The 15,724-nt window shown below is 35.1% G+C and overlaps 1 protein-coding gene across 2 annotated transcripts in view; it reads left to right on the plus strand.

Moving 5' to 3' along the window:
* Nucleotides 1-15,724, plus strand: part of LOC121387809 (inner centromere protein A-like) — a 99,803-nt gene that overhangs the window by 37,659 nt on the left and 46,420 nt on the right. For both annotated transcript variants that reach the window (XM_041519021.1, XM_041519022.1), the window contains exons 10-14: nt 3,872-3,952; nt 6,660-6,756; nt 8,274-8,483; nt 11,078-11,201; nt 12,620-12,698. In XM_041519021.1, the coding sequence (XP_041374955.1) occupies nt 3,872-3,952; nt 6,660-6,756; nt 8,274-8,483; nt 11,078-11,201; nt 12,620-12,698 (591 nt within the window). The remainder of the gene's footprint in view (nt 1-3,871; nt 3,953-6,659; nt 6,757-8,273; nt 8,484-11,077; nt 11,202-12,619; nt 12,699-15,724) is intronic.

Consider the following 15,724-nt stretch of genomic DNA (forward strand, 5'->3'; position numbering starts at 1 on the left):
CCTTGAAATTAGCTTGCAAATTTAAGATTCAGTTACCTTTTTTATTTAATATATTCAACATTGATATATTATATTTATATTGTAAGATTGGTCTGATAACCACTTGGCTATATGTGTTCGTGAATTCACAATTATACAGTTAAAAGTATTATCAAATGAAATCTTTAAAAAAAACGAGTTGCAAAATTTAATTTTCTATTTTATGTTAATGATAATAGTGCGTAATTGCATATACGAAGATGTTTTGATATAATGTTTGGAGCATGGATATGGACAGCTTTTGGTTACTTATAATAGTCAGATAAAGTACAGTCAAATCTATATGTTGATGATTTGGGCAGAATAATGAATTCATCTGTTACACTCTTTAATTAGTTTTAAACCCTAGAGCATGAAGAAATGTGTTCCTTTAAAACGTCATGGAGGAAATTGCATTCTTCAAGTAATCAGAGCTTCAGGGGAATACAGTGAAACCCCTCTAAACCGGACACCCTCGGTACCAGTAAAAAGTCTGGTTTTAAGAGGTATCCGGTTTAGAGAGGTTCTTTTGTGCACATATATTTAAAAAAGGACCGTGAAAAACATCTGGTTTTGAGGGAATTCTGGTTTACAGAGGGTCCGGTTTACAGAGCGTCCGGTTTTGAGAGTTTTCACTGTATTAGAGCCAATAGCGGACATACTTATCCTGCCGGGATATAGTGGAACATGATCAAGGCTTCTGGGTAATATTAGGGCCAATAGCGGACATACTTATCATGCCGGGATATAGTGGGACATGATCAAGGCTTCTGGGGAATATTAGGGCCAATAGCGGACATACTTATCATGCCGGGATATAGTGGAACATGATCAAGGCTTCTGGGGAATATTAGGGCCAGTAGCGGACATACTTATCATGCCGGGATATAGTGGGACATGATCAAGGCTTCTGGGGAATATTAGGGCCAATAGCGGACATACTTATCCTGCCGGGATATAGTGGGACATGATCAAGGCTTCTGGGGAATATTAGGGCCAATAGCGGACATACTTATCCTGCCGGGATATAGTGGGACATGATCAAGGCTTCTGGGGAATATTAGGGCCAATAGCGGACATACTTATCATGCCGGGATATAGTGGAACATGATCAAGGCTTCTGGGGAATATTAGGGCCAGTAGCGGACATACTTATCCTGCCGGGATATAGTGGGACATGATCAAGGCTTCTGGGGAATATTAGGGCCAATAGCGGACATACTTATCATGCCGGGATATAGTGGAACATGATCAAGGCTTCTGGGGAATATTAGGGCCAATAGCGGACATACTTATCCTGCCGGGATATAGTGGGACATGATCAAGGCTTCTGGGGAATATTAGGGCCAATAGCGGACATACTTATCATGCCGGGATATAGTGGGACATGATCAAGGCTTCTGGGGAATATTAGGGCCAATAGCGGACATACTTATCATGCCGGGATATAGTGGGACATGATCAAGGCTTCTGGGGAATATTAGGGCCAATAGCGGACATACTTATCATGCCGGGATATAGTGGGACATGATCAAGGCTTCTATTAGGGCCAATAGCAGAATATTAGCTGGGATATAGTGGGACCAATAATATTAGGGCCAGGCGGACATACTTATCATGCCGGGATATAGTGGGACATGATCAAGGCTTCTGGGGAATATTAGGGCCAATAGCGGACATACTTATCATGCCGGGATATAGTGGGACATGATCAAGGCTTCTGGGGAATATTAGGGCCAATAGCGGACATACTTATCATGCCGGGATATAGTGGGACATGATCAAGGCTTCTGGGGAATATTAGGGCCAATAGCGGACATACTTATCATGCCGGGATATAGTGGGACATGATCAAGGCTTCTGGGGAATATTAGGGCCAATAGCGGACATACTTATCATGCCGGGATATAGTGGGACATGATCAAGGCTTCTGGGGAATATTAGGGCCAATAGCGGACATACTTATCATGATCAAGGCTTCTGGGGAATATTAGGGCCAATAGCGGACATACTTATCATGCCGGGATATAGTGGGACATGATCAAGGCTTCTGGGGAATATTAGGGCCAATAGCGGACATACTTATCATGCCGGGATATAGTGGGACATGATCAAGGCTTCTGGGGAATATTAGGGCCAGTAGCGGACATACTTATCATGCTGGGATATAGTGGGACATGATCAAGGCTTCTGGGGAATATTAGCCAGGCGGACATACTTATCATGGTGGGACATGATCAAGGCTTCTGGGGAATATTAGGGCCAATAGCGGACATACTTATCATGCCGGGATATAGTGGGACAAGGCTGATCATCATGCCGGGATATAGCTTCAAGGCTGGGAATATTAGTGGCCAATAGCGGACATACTTATCATGCCGGGATATAGTGGGACGTGATCAAGGCTTCTGGGGAATATTAGGGCCAATAGCGGATACTTATCATGCCGGGATATAGTGGGACGTGATCAAGGCTTCTGGGGAATATTAGGGCCAATAGCGGACATACTTATCATGGGGATATAGTGGGACATGATCAAGGCTTCTGGGGAATATTAGGGCCAATAGCGGACATACTTATCATGTCGGGATATAGTGGGACATGATCAAGGCTTCTGGGGAATATTAGGGCCAATAGCGGACATACTTATCATGCCGGGATATAGTGGGACATGATCAGGGCTTCTGGGGAATATTAGGGCCAATAGCGGACATACTTATCATGCCGGAATATAGTGGGACATGATCAGGGCTTCTGGGGAATATTAGGGCCAATAGCGGACATACTTATCATGCCGGGATATAGTGGGACATGATCAGGGCTTCTGGTGAATATTAGGGCCAGTAGCGGACATACTTATCATGCCGGGATATAGTGGGACATGATCAGGGCTTCTGGGGAATATTAGGGCCAATAGCGGACATACTTATCATGCTGGGATATAGTGGGACATGATCAGGGCTTCTGGGAATATTAGGGCCAATAGCGGACATACTTATCATGCCGGGATATAGTGGGACATGATCAGGGCTTCTGGGGAATATTAGGGCCAATAGCGGACATACTTATCATGCCATGATCAGGGCTTCTGGTGAATATTAGGGCCAGTAGCGGACATACTTATCATGCTGGGATATAGTGGGACATGATCAGGGCTTCTGGGGAATATTAGGGCCAATAGCAGACATACTTATCATGCTGGGATATAGTGGGACATGATCAAAGCTTCTGGTGAATATTAGGGCCAATAGCGGACATACTTATCATGCTGGGATATAGTGGGACATGATCAAGGCTTGTAGAATTTTCATAAAATCCACTAGCCATGGGATCAGTGATTTAAAAAATGTACTACCCATGATTAAAAATTCACCAGCCCTACTTTACTTTAAGTTAATACAATTTTATTAAATAATAGTAATAATCAGATATGTTACCTAAAGAGGGTGATAGAGCTAATTAAAACACTAACATTGAAGGGTTGGGGTGTGGGCAAGATATTTATATTTACAAAATAGACTTACATGTAACTACAACATTTGACCCAAAACATTTACTAGCTGTCGGGCATGGCAATAGTAGATATTTACTAGCCCAACATTGAATATCACTAGCCATGGAAGTGGGGCTATCATAATCTAGAAGCCCTGGACATGATATTTCATTTTCCTCATATTGGAGTAGAGTTAGGCAGAGGAGCAATTGCTTTCTTGCCTTGTCTAAGACAAAAATCTTCTGTTACGACACTGTCACAAGCAGATAATTGCAAAGGCTTGACTGTATTTTATACATACGATTTGCTTTTATTTTATTTTATTTTTTTATAATTTTACCGTGAACTCGCCAATTTTAGCAAGCTGCAGAGCTGTGGACGAAGGAACACCCGCCTCGATCCGTGTCCCGCAGCCAATCAGTGCAGGAGATCGTCAACACTGTAAGATTCAAGATGGCCGCCATCAGTGATTTCTCCGTGTCATTAACTTCCTCCCCTGTATAATGAAATGTTTATTGATTAGACATCATAAAGATTGTTAAAGAAGATTGGATTGAGTTTGTTTTCGACTAATGTAACTTTTTAATGACTGACTTGGCTTATTATATATATTGTTTTGTTTAGAATATCTCTGTCTGTTTATAGTTTTTCTTGTTTTCGGAATGTTTAAATAGTAACCTCATTGTGTTTCCCAGACATAAATATTTTGTTATGTATGTAATTATTCCATGGTGAAATCCAGTTTGACCTACAAACATTAGAATGACCAGAATTTGCAGAAACTCATTGGATATACAGACATTGGTATTCTAATCAAGAGAATGTAAATAATATGTCACTTTAGTCAGTAAATAGGCTCTGTAAGTCGAAAGCATTTTAAATTGATGGCTATCTCTGTCTCATTCTCAGTATTGCAAAAAAAATTCATGAAATAAATTGGGAACAGTTTTAGAGTCTTGTTATATCAGGCCAAACTATAGAAATTTTTTATAAAAACAAAAATTCTATAACTCAGTTTTTTTAATTATATTTAATTTTTTTTATTCTAAAAATAAAATAAAATAAAATAATATTTTTAAATGTTTGCAAAAATAAAAAAATAAAAAAATACATTACTAAAATTGAGTCAGAGTCGTAGAATCATTTGTCAGGGGAGAACTTATTGACACTTGCATGTAATTAATAAGCACCCTGTTATGAGTGAAATGTTCACCCTTTATTAAAATGATTTACAAATAATTCATCCAAGTCAAAATGCATTTTTATTTCTTTACCAATAAGGTATGTGCGATTCATTTTTAACTATTAATTAAACGTTTTTTTCAATAGTTTATTATTTTTAATCTTAATGTGCTTTGTAGTATTACTATAAATATATTATTACTAACCTTTGTTTATGTATTTTATTATATTTTGTATGTTTAGTTGATTTAATCTGCTTCATTAATTACAATGTATATACTTGCTTAATTATGGCCTATATAGATTAATAGATTGGTTTTTAAAAAGTGATAAGTTTTTCTTAATTTGGTAATTTGTTGAAGACGGCAGTTACTTGATTGGTCAACTGAAAGAGAACAGTGTTTTGTTTGGTAAGAGCAGTCTTTTGATTGGTCAAATGATAGAGCAGTGGTTTGATGGTCAAATAAAAGAGAACAGTGTTTTAATTAGTCAAATGATAGAGAGCAGTGTTTTGATTTGTCAGATGTAAACATCATTGGTATTAGATCTGCTGATCGACTTATCCAAAGCAGATTTGGGAGAGCTGATTTTAACAGGATTGAATCTGTTAATGTGTCAAATTTATTACAACCATTCACCCTAGTCATTGTAAAGTATTTTTGGCAATTATAAATTTCCATGGTCCATATTTTCGAAGCCATCTTGACACTAAGATACCAGGGCCGTATACCCTCCTGGGGGGGGGGGTCAGTTACTCTAATCTGACTTTTTTTTTTTACTCCAGAAAATAGCATACTCATCTCAGGGTTTAATTTGTATAGAGTTTCATTTGTTTATAAAAAGTAGTGCCCCACCCCACCTCCCGGATTTTGATTAGGGTATGGCCCTGGATACAGTAAAATGTTCGTAGGGTAGAGTTTAGAGAGATTCTGTTTTTTCTTGCCCACTGGACAGGGTTATCCAGCTTTTGCACTGTGCTAGATAAATCTGTCCGACCCGAGGGCTAGATAAATCTGTCCGACCCTAGGGCTAGATAAATCTGTCTGACCCGAGTGCTAGATAAATCTGTCTGACCCGAGTGCTAGATAAATCTGTCCGACCCTAGGGCTAGATAAATCTGTCTGACCCGAGTGCTAGATAAATCTGTCCGACCCTAGGGCTAGATAAATCTGTCTGACCCGAGTGCTAGATAAATCTGTCTGACCCGAGTGCTAGATAAATCTGTCTGATCCGAGTGCTAGATAAATCTGTCCGACATGAGGGCTAGATGATTTCTACATGCACGTGATGTCATAACTCGTTTTTTACAGCGATTGATGTCACAACTCATGGTTTTTAAAATTCTATTTGCCATTTCATGTTGTATTATTGTTTTAAAAATAGTTAAATTAATATTTTCAATTTTATATTTATTGGTAGTATTGGACATTGCATGAGGTGGACTATATTTTCCTCGTATGATTAAATGAGTTTTCAGGTGAAATGTATACGAATCGTTCGACAGTAAACAGACCGTAGCTTACAAAATTAATGTTTTGTACTGTAATTAAATTGGCGAGAAAAAGAATCAATCACCATTGTGAGGTATAGATGAGGCAATTCCAACCCTCAGGACAAAATGATTTTGTCCCTCGGATTGGAATAGCCTTATCTATACCTCACAACAATGATAGATTCTATTAATATCGATATTTAAAAAGGTTTTTTGAGAGGCTGAGTTCAGTACAGATAATTATTAAAAATGGACAATGAATATTGTCTGGTTTTCAAGCAGTTCACTGGATATGAAAGAGAAAAGGTTCGTACCTCGAAAATAAGGGTCAGCAGCTGCAACTTTTAGTTTTAAAAAGGTAATAATAAAATAATAACCTTGAAATATTGTGCTAAAATTATAATAGTAATTTTCTGTTATGCTTTCCGTGTTAGAAAATGTGTGTGTGTAAGTTTACATGGTGCTACTTTTCAGGAGGCGGTTGATGAGATAGCACGGCAGAGAGCAAATAGTGCAGCCCCCACCGCCCAGGAATACAAAGATCTGATTCGTCAGTCCCTCACTACAGCAGGTAGAGTGAAAACACAGTGGATGTATAAATCTGGCTGGCCTCTACTGACAATTGACAATTTGTGTTTTTAAATAGTATATTTACTGGGTTTCTGCTGGTGCACTATTAGTTAGTTCCCAAGTGCATCATTATAGCTCTATTGCTGTTTAAAACATTGCAGTATAAAAATACCAAACTGTTACATTAGTTTCAAACTGTTACATTAGTTTCAAACTGTTACATTAGTTTCAAACTGAGTGTTTGATGGCACATTTCCTTTTAGGGATATTCCTGAGTTTGCTGCAATTTTTAAGATATTACCAACAAACAGAGACTTTTTAACAATTGTAATTACATAACAAATATATTTTTCTGCATAAAATATTAGTGGCTGTACAATGTATATTAAAATGTTTTTTTGATCGTTTTAATATTTGTACTAGGTTAAATTTCATTTTATTTCCTAAAATATATTTTTTTTATACGTATGAAATTATTTGAAGACAAAATCCAGTTTGGGCTTTTTACAAATATTAAAATGACCAGAAACACATTGAATATACAGACACTGCTATTCTAAAGAAGAAAATATATTTAATATGTAAGTTTAATTGTAGAACTATTTTATTAGTCGGAAACATCATACAATGCAGCAAACTCAGGAATGTCCCTTTAACTACATGTGTATGGTTAATTGGACTTCCAATTTTCTGGAGGTCCTCACTGGTTAAGGTCGCGAGCTGTCAAATGTCACGTGAATCGGTGCAATAGGTTTGAATCCTGCCAATTGACACTTTGTAATTTTAAATATTATAAAAAATTGAAAGTGTACACTCAAAGTTCTAACAATGACTTGTAATGTTTAACGTCATGGCATAACCTCATTATAGATTTTAGTCTGTAGATTCTAATATAAAGTTTTATAAACATAGGTACTGATAAAAAAGAGCTAATTTCTTTGAAATTAATTTTAAATAATATAATTAGTTATTAGTATCTTTAATAGTAATTGGTAATGCATCAAAACTGTATTTGTTTTGCTATCCCATCCCTCTTCCCTCCTAAAAGCATTGGGTAAAAATTTTAATTTTGTAAGCCATATTTTTATTAATATTTTTGTTACTTTCAAAAACATACACTTGCATTAACCCCCTCGTGGAACAGGACATAGCCCAGTGGTAGAGTGCTCGCTTGATGCATTGTCGGTCTAGGATCGATTCGGTGGGCCCTTTGGGCTATATCTTGTTCCATCCCGTGCACTGTTATATCAAAGGCTGTGGTATGTGCTATCATGTCTGTGGGATAGAGCATATAAAAGATCCCTTGCTACTAATGGAAAAATGTAGCGGGTTTCCTCTCTAAGAAAAGAATTATCAAATGTTTGACATCCAATAGCTGATGATTAATAAATCAGTATGCTCTAGTGGTGTCATTAAAAAAAAATCACACTTTATCTTCTTTAATCTGCTCCCTCTATTGAACTATATTTTACACTAAACATTCACTGACCCAGTTTTAACTGTGTTTTTCCTTTCCAGTTGCCATGGCAGCAGGTAAGGAGCCTGACGCTTTCCCGTTTGACGCGGAGGTTAGTCCAGAGTTGCTGGATGCGCTGGCCAGTCAGTCACTGTCACCTGATGACATTGAGATCGTCACGGACGCAGATGGACGCAACGTCATCCGTTCAAAGAGTCGCATGCTGCAGGAGATGGGCGGAGTCAAGGAGGGGCACATTTACATGTCAGCTAGTACGTTTAATAACAATAATCATTTTAAGAGTCGCATGCTGCAGGAGATGGGTGGAGTCAAGGAGGGGCACATTTACATGTCAGCTAGTACGTTTAATAACAATAATCATTTCAAGGAGGGGCATATCTGCTAATATGTTTAATAACAATAATCATTTTAAGGGTCGCATGCTGCAGGAGATGGGTGGAGTCAAGGAGGGGCACATTTGCATATCTGCTAGTACGTTTAATAACAATAATCATTTCAAGGAGGGGCACATTTGCATATCTGCTAGTACGTTTAATAACAATAATCATTTCAAGAAGGGGCACATTTGCATATCTGCTAGTATGTTTAATAACAATAATCATTTCAAGAAGGGGCACATTTACATATCTGCTAGTATGTTTAATAACAATAATCATTTCAAGAAGGGGCACATTTACATATCTGCTGGTATGTTTAATAACAATAATCATTTCAAGAAGGGGCACATTTACATGTCAGCTAGTATGTTTAATAACAATAATCATTTTAAGGGTCGCATGCTGCAGGAGATGGGTGGAGTCAAGGAGGGGCACATTTGCATATCTGCTAGTATGTTTAATAACAATAATCATTTTAATGGTCGCATGCTACAGGAGATGGGCGGAGTCAAGGAGAGGCACATTTACGTATCTGCTAGTACGTTAATAACAATAATCATTTTAAAGGGAGGATCAACTCAAATATGAGCCTGAATGTTGGAAAGATGCATACCCGGATGACCAACACATACTGATACTTTAAGAAATGAAAAACACGTAATTTTAGAGTTAATAAAAAAACTTGATTATTCCTGCTGGGGGCAGCCATTTAGTTTCGTTTTTGTGATGTCCGGTGGTATAGCTTGGGGCGAAGTGACATCAGCTTTGTCCAACGCCTCTATGCACAGTGTAAACAAACGCTCTTAATTTATGACAAGGCGCTTCGCTTTCATCAACCTGACTTGTAAAACAACATAAATGTCTTGATAGTATAATAAACTATTTAACTAATTACATTTCAATTACGCATCAATAGAACGAAATGGAGTTATAGTATTTTACTCTTTTAAAAAATCCTAAGAAAAGCATGCATATTATTAGACCTATTGGTAGGGTACGTTCGAGCAAAAACAACCACTCACGATGCCCAATAATTAAGAAAAGACCAACTAACCAAGAAAACACTCAGATTATTATTTCAGTACTTGGGTTAATTTATGTACAAAACATAAGACAGTTATTTCAACACTTTGACAATGGTGGTTTATTTTGTATTGAAAAATAATATATACTTGGTGCTGGCTTACTGGGATGGATATTATTACAGAACATTACAATGCATCTGCAAAAATCAGGTATGTTTTGTTTCTTCATTTCGAAGACTAATTCCTGACATGACACGTTAGGTATTACGTAACCACCAGCTCGCCAGAGGGCATATTCACTGGGATGGTACAAAATGGCTGCTCCCATTATATATAATAGCCGTCACATTTAACCGTTTTATTAATTAACTATACGATTATACTTGTTGATATAAAGCAATGATGTGCATTATATATTGTTGAATATGCACACCAGGCCAAATGCCTTAATTCTCCCCTCCTTTAAGGGTTGCATGCTGCAAGAGATGGGCGGAGTCAAGGAGGGGCACATTTACATATTCGCTAGTAAATTTTAATAATAACTAGTTCATGGGTCTTTTAAAATATTGGTGGGTGGAGCCAAGAAGGGGCATATATCTATATATCAGCTATTTTGTTTTAAAACTTAATAATTAATGGGGGGTGGGGGGGGGGGGTAATATTGGTGGGTGAAGTAAAAAAAAAAAACCCTGTAGAATCAAGGATGGGCATATCTGCAAATATGTTTGAATATAAATATTATTCTTTGCCTTTATTTGCCTTCAAATATAGCCAGATGGGGGATATTATAAGACACCATCATACATGTATGCGGTCATGAATGTGGGATAGAAAAAGTACATCCAAGGTGGTGAAAATGTCGACTTGGGATGAGGCTTGCCGAGTCCCATGGTCGAAATTTTCACAACCGAGGGTGTACTTTTTCTATCCAACATGACCGCATATGATGGAGTCTTTTTCTCTCATGCGTTCAATAAATAAATAATTATTTTACATGAACAGACAAAAATGGCTGAACAAGTAACTTTTTTATTTGGCCATTTCATCATAAATAAACTACACTATCATATATACCATGTTTGTTTCATGTGTTAAATAAAATTTAATACTACAAATTAACGAGATAGTTTTTATAATGAAGGTTTTAATAACAAAATATTAATTTAAAACTGTGTCTAATGACCTCATGTCACCATCTCACATTAATATGATGTCGCATATTACCAACGACGTCATGTTAAACGCAAGAGCGTGATATCCCATGTAAGATAGAAATTTCTTACATGGCTTTTTTTTTTATGGGATAGCTCTGTTCCATATACTGAGGATGAGAGAAATTACAGTCAATGAAATTCACCTAATGCTGGCCTATCATGACGAGCCTGATCATCTTGTTGTCAATAATAAACTGGATTTGACTTATTAACATCTCTGTAATTGCAGCCAGTGGACCACCGTCAGAGCGGTCTGCCAAGAGGACGATATCGATTCCGTCAGACCGAATCTCTGTAGCCGACGTCGGGGAATACGATGTCATAAACTACGCCAACGAAGCTGTTTCAGAGAGGTGGGTTGAACAATTGTTTGGTTTGTGTAACGACACCACTAGAGCACACAGATTTATTAATCATCAGCTATTGGATGTGAAACATTTGGTAATTTTGATATACAGTCTTAGAAAGAAAACCTACATTTTTTTCTATTAGTTGCAAGAGGTGGGTGGAAGGCTTAGGATTACGTTTTCTGGATTTATCCCAAGTTTCCTGGTTTTCCACTGTTTGTCAAAGGTTTTCCATTTTCTCTGTACAAAACATAATTATGATATGGTTTAGTGCCCAGTGGTAAAGCGCTCGCATAATGTATGGTCGATCTGGGATCGATCCAACCAGTACACCATGACTGGTACATGTATATCAAAGGCTGTGATATGTTCTATCCTGTCTATGAGATAGTGTATATAAAAGATCACTTGCTACTAATGGGGAAATGTTGCAGGTTTCCTCTCCATAAGACCATATGTCAAAATTTACAACATTTTTATCTCCAAAACCCGATGATTAATCAATCGGTGTGCTCCAGGGGTGTTTAACAAAACAAACGTTTTATGATTAAGTTTTTCAGTTTTTGGAATTCCACATTTTAACATTTCTAGATTTTGTGCTGTTTGACTAAAATGTTCTTATTTTCCATTGAAAACTTATAATATGGTTTTGGCTGGTGCTTTGCATCCACTTTGAATGGGGTTAGATCATCATGAGTTATAATAAACAAAAATATTGGTCTGGCTCTACCAACGTGATTATCAATTGTTTTTTTAAATTAAAAAATGTTTTGGCCTTATGAACATCAACTTTTATTGAAGGGATAGACCCTAGTGTTTAAACACTAAAGCATATTTTTCACCTAGACCTTAGTTTCAACCAATAAAAATGGACACTGAGTTTGGTTAATTTACAAATCTGTAACAAATTTAGATAGAACAGAGTCAAACAAGAGTCTGTGATGTTGAAATACCCTTACAAAATAGACTAAAACTTGACTCCATAACCGCTATTTCTCAGATGCACATGCATTTTTAAAAATATGAAAAATGCATTTTGTGCTATTAGAAACACCAGGATGACCAGAAACATTTCGGTTGTACAAAAATGGATAATCTGAACAATGTGTGATTTCAATGATCATAAATGGCTCTAATAGTGAAAAATATGCCTTATTGTTTAAAAATTGGGTTCTGTCCCTTTAAGACACATGATATCGGTCAGACCAATCGAGGCATTAGTAACAACTCTTGAATGACAAAACCGTATCTCTGCACAATGCAGTCGAATGGATGTTTGGCACAATAGTGGTTGATTCCATGAATCTCTATCTAGTGCCTCGTCTAAGGATTGAGTATTTATATGGTGCAACAGTGTTTGATCATGTATTATTGACCTGTCAGTGTTTTGTCAAATGATTATTCTTTTTTCTTTTTTCCTGTAGAAGCCGATCGTCCCAACATCGTAGTGTTTCCACGTCACCAGAACCCGATGACTTCACGACCGCTTTACAGAAAGCCGAGGTACATAAACAGACTAACTTGTTAATGACATAGGATGTTCAATTTGGCTTTATTCTGTAAAGGTAACACAGAGGCACATTTGTCTGTGTGTATCTGGAATTCCAGCACCCATATTTTCGAAACTATCTTATCACTACAATGGTTTTACAATATCGTATGATCGGGGCAGGTTTTAGCTCAGTTGTTAGAGCACTCACCTGAAGTGCTTTTAATCGCAGAATTGAACCTCCTCTATGGTCCCATTCCCTGATTTGTTTTTAATGTGGATTCAGGATATAGCCCAATGGTAAAGTGCTTGCCTGATGCGCAATCTGTTTAGGATTGATCCCCGTCAGTGAGACCATTCGACTATTTGTCGTTCCAGCCAGTGCACCATGACTGGTGTATCAAAGGCTGTGATATGTGCTGTCCTGTCTGTGGGAAACTGTATATAAATGATCCTCTACTGGCCCCGTGCTTATAAACCTTAAAGTCTAGACTTTAATAAAGTCCAGACTTTAACGTCATGGCAACGCCATTCAAATAGCATTACGTTAAAGTCTAGACTTTATTAAAGTCTAGACTTTAAGTTTTATAAGCACGGGCCCAGCTAATGGAAAAATGTAGCGGGTTTCCTCTGAAAACTGCTTGTCATAATTACCAAATGTTTGACCTCAAATAATACGTGATTAGTTAATAAATAATACGCGATTAGTTAATAAATAATATGCGATTAGTTAATAAATAATACGCGATTAGTTAATAAATGAATGTCAAATAATACACGATTAGTTAATAAATGAATGTCAAATAATACGCGATTAGTTAATAAATGAATGTCAAATAATACACGATTAGTTAACAAATAATACGCGATTAGTTAATAAATAATACACGATTAGTTAACAAATAATACACGATTAGTTAATAAATAATACACGATTAGTTAATAAATGAATGTCAAATAATACGCGATTAGTTAATAAATGAATGTCAAATAATACACGATTAGTTAACAAATAATACGCGATTAGTTAATAAATAATACACGATTAGTTAATAAATGAATGTCAAATAATACGCGATTAGTTAATAAATGAATGTCAAATAATACGCGATTAGTTAATAAATGAATGTCAAATAATACACGATTAGTTAATAAATGAATGTCAAATAATACGCGATTAGTTAATAAATGAATGTCAAATAATACACGATTAGTTAACAAATAATACGCGATTAGTTAATAAATAATACACGATTAGTTAATAAATGAATGTCAAATAATACACGATTAGTTAACAAATAATACGCGATTAGTTAATAAATAATACACGATTAGTTAACAAATAATACACGATTAGTTAATAAATAATACACGATTAGTTAATAAATGAATCTCAAATAATACGCGATTAGTTAATAAATGAATGTCAAATAATACACGATTAGTTAACAAATAATACGCGATTAGTTAATAAATAATACACGATTAGTTAATAAATGAATGTCAAATAATACGCGATTAGTTAATAAATGAATGTCAAATAATACGCGATTAGTTAATAAATGAATGTCAAATAATACACGATTAGTTAATAAATGAATGTCAAATAATACGCGATTAGTTAATAAATGAATGTCAAATAATACACGATTAGTTAACAAATAATACGCGATTAGTTAATAAATAATACACGATTAGTTAACAAATAATACACGATTAGTTAATAAATAATACACGATTAGTTAATAAATGAATGTCAAATAATACGCGATTAGTTAATAAATGAATGTCAAATAATACGCGATTAGTTAATAAATGAATGTCAAATAATACACGATTAGTTAATAAATGAATGTCAAATAATACGCGATTAGTTAATAAATGAATGTCAAATAATACACGATTAGTTAACAAATAATACGCGATTAGTTAATAAATAATACACGATTAGTTAATAAATGAATGTCAAATAATACACGATTAGTTAACAAATAATACGCGATTAGTTAATAAATAATACACGATTAGTTAACAAATAATACACGATTAGTTAATAAATAATACACGATTAGTTAATAAATGAATCTCAAATAATACGCGATTAGTTAATAAATGAATGTCAAATAATACGCGATTAGTTAATAAATGAATGTCAAATAATACACGATTAGTTAATAAATGAATGTCAAATAATACGCGATTAGTTAATAAATGAATGTCAAATAATACACGATTAGTTAACAAATAATACGCGATTAGTTAATAAATAATACACGATTAGTTAATAAATGAATGTCAAATAATACACGATTAGTTAACAAATAATACGCGATTAGTTAATAAATAATACACGATTAGTTAACAAATAATACACGATTAGTTAATAAATAATACACGATTAGTTAATAAATGAATCTCAAATAATACGCGATTAGTTAATAAATGAATGTCAAATAATACACGATTAGTTAACAAATAATACGCGATTAGTTAATAAATAATACACGATTAGTTAATAAATGAATGTCAAATAATACGCGATTAGTTAATAAATGAATGTCAAATAATACGCGATTAGTTAATAAATGAATGTCAAATAATACACGATTAGTTAATAAATGAATGTCAAATAATACGCGATTAGTTAATAAATGAATGTCAAATAATACACGATTAGTTAACAAATAATACGCGATTAGTTAATAAATAATACACGATTAGTTAACAAATAATACACGATTAGTTAATAAATAATACACGATTAGTTAATAAATGAATGTCAAATAATACGCGATTAGTTAATAAATGAATGTCAAATAATACGCGATTAGTTAATAAATGAATGTCAAATAATACACGATTAGTTAATAAATGAATGTCAAATAATACGCGATTAGTTAATAAATGAATGTCAAATAATACACGATTAGTTAACAAATAATACGCGATTAGTTAATAAATAATACACGATTAGTTAATAAATGAATGTCAAATAATACACGATTAGTTAACAAATAATACGCGATTAGTTAATAAATAA

This window comes from Gigantopelta aegis, chromosome 13, assembly GCF_016097555.1.
Source record: "Gigantopelta aegis isolate Gae_Host chromosome 13, Gae_host_genome, whole genome shotgun sequence".
Lineage (NCBI taxonomy): Eukaryota > Metazoa > Mollusca > Gastropoda > Neomphalida > Peltospiridae > Gigantopelta > Gigantopelta aegis.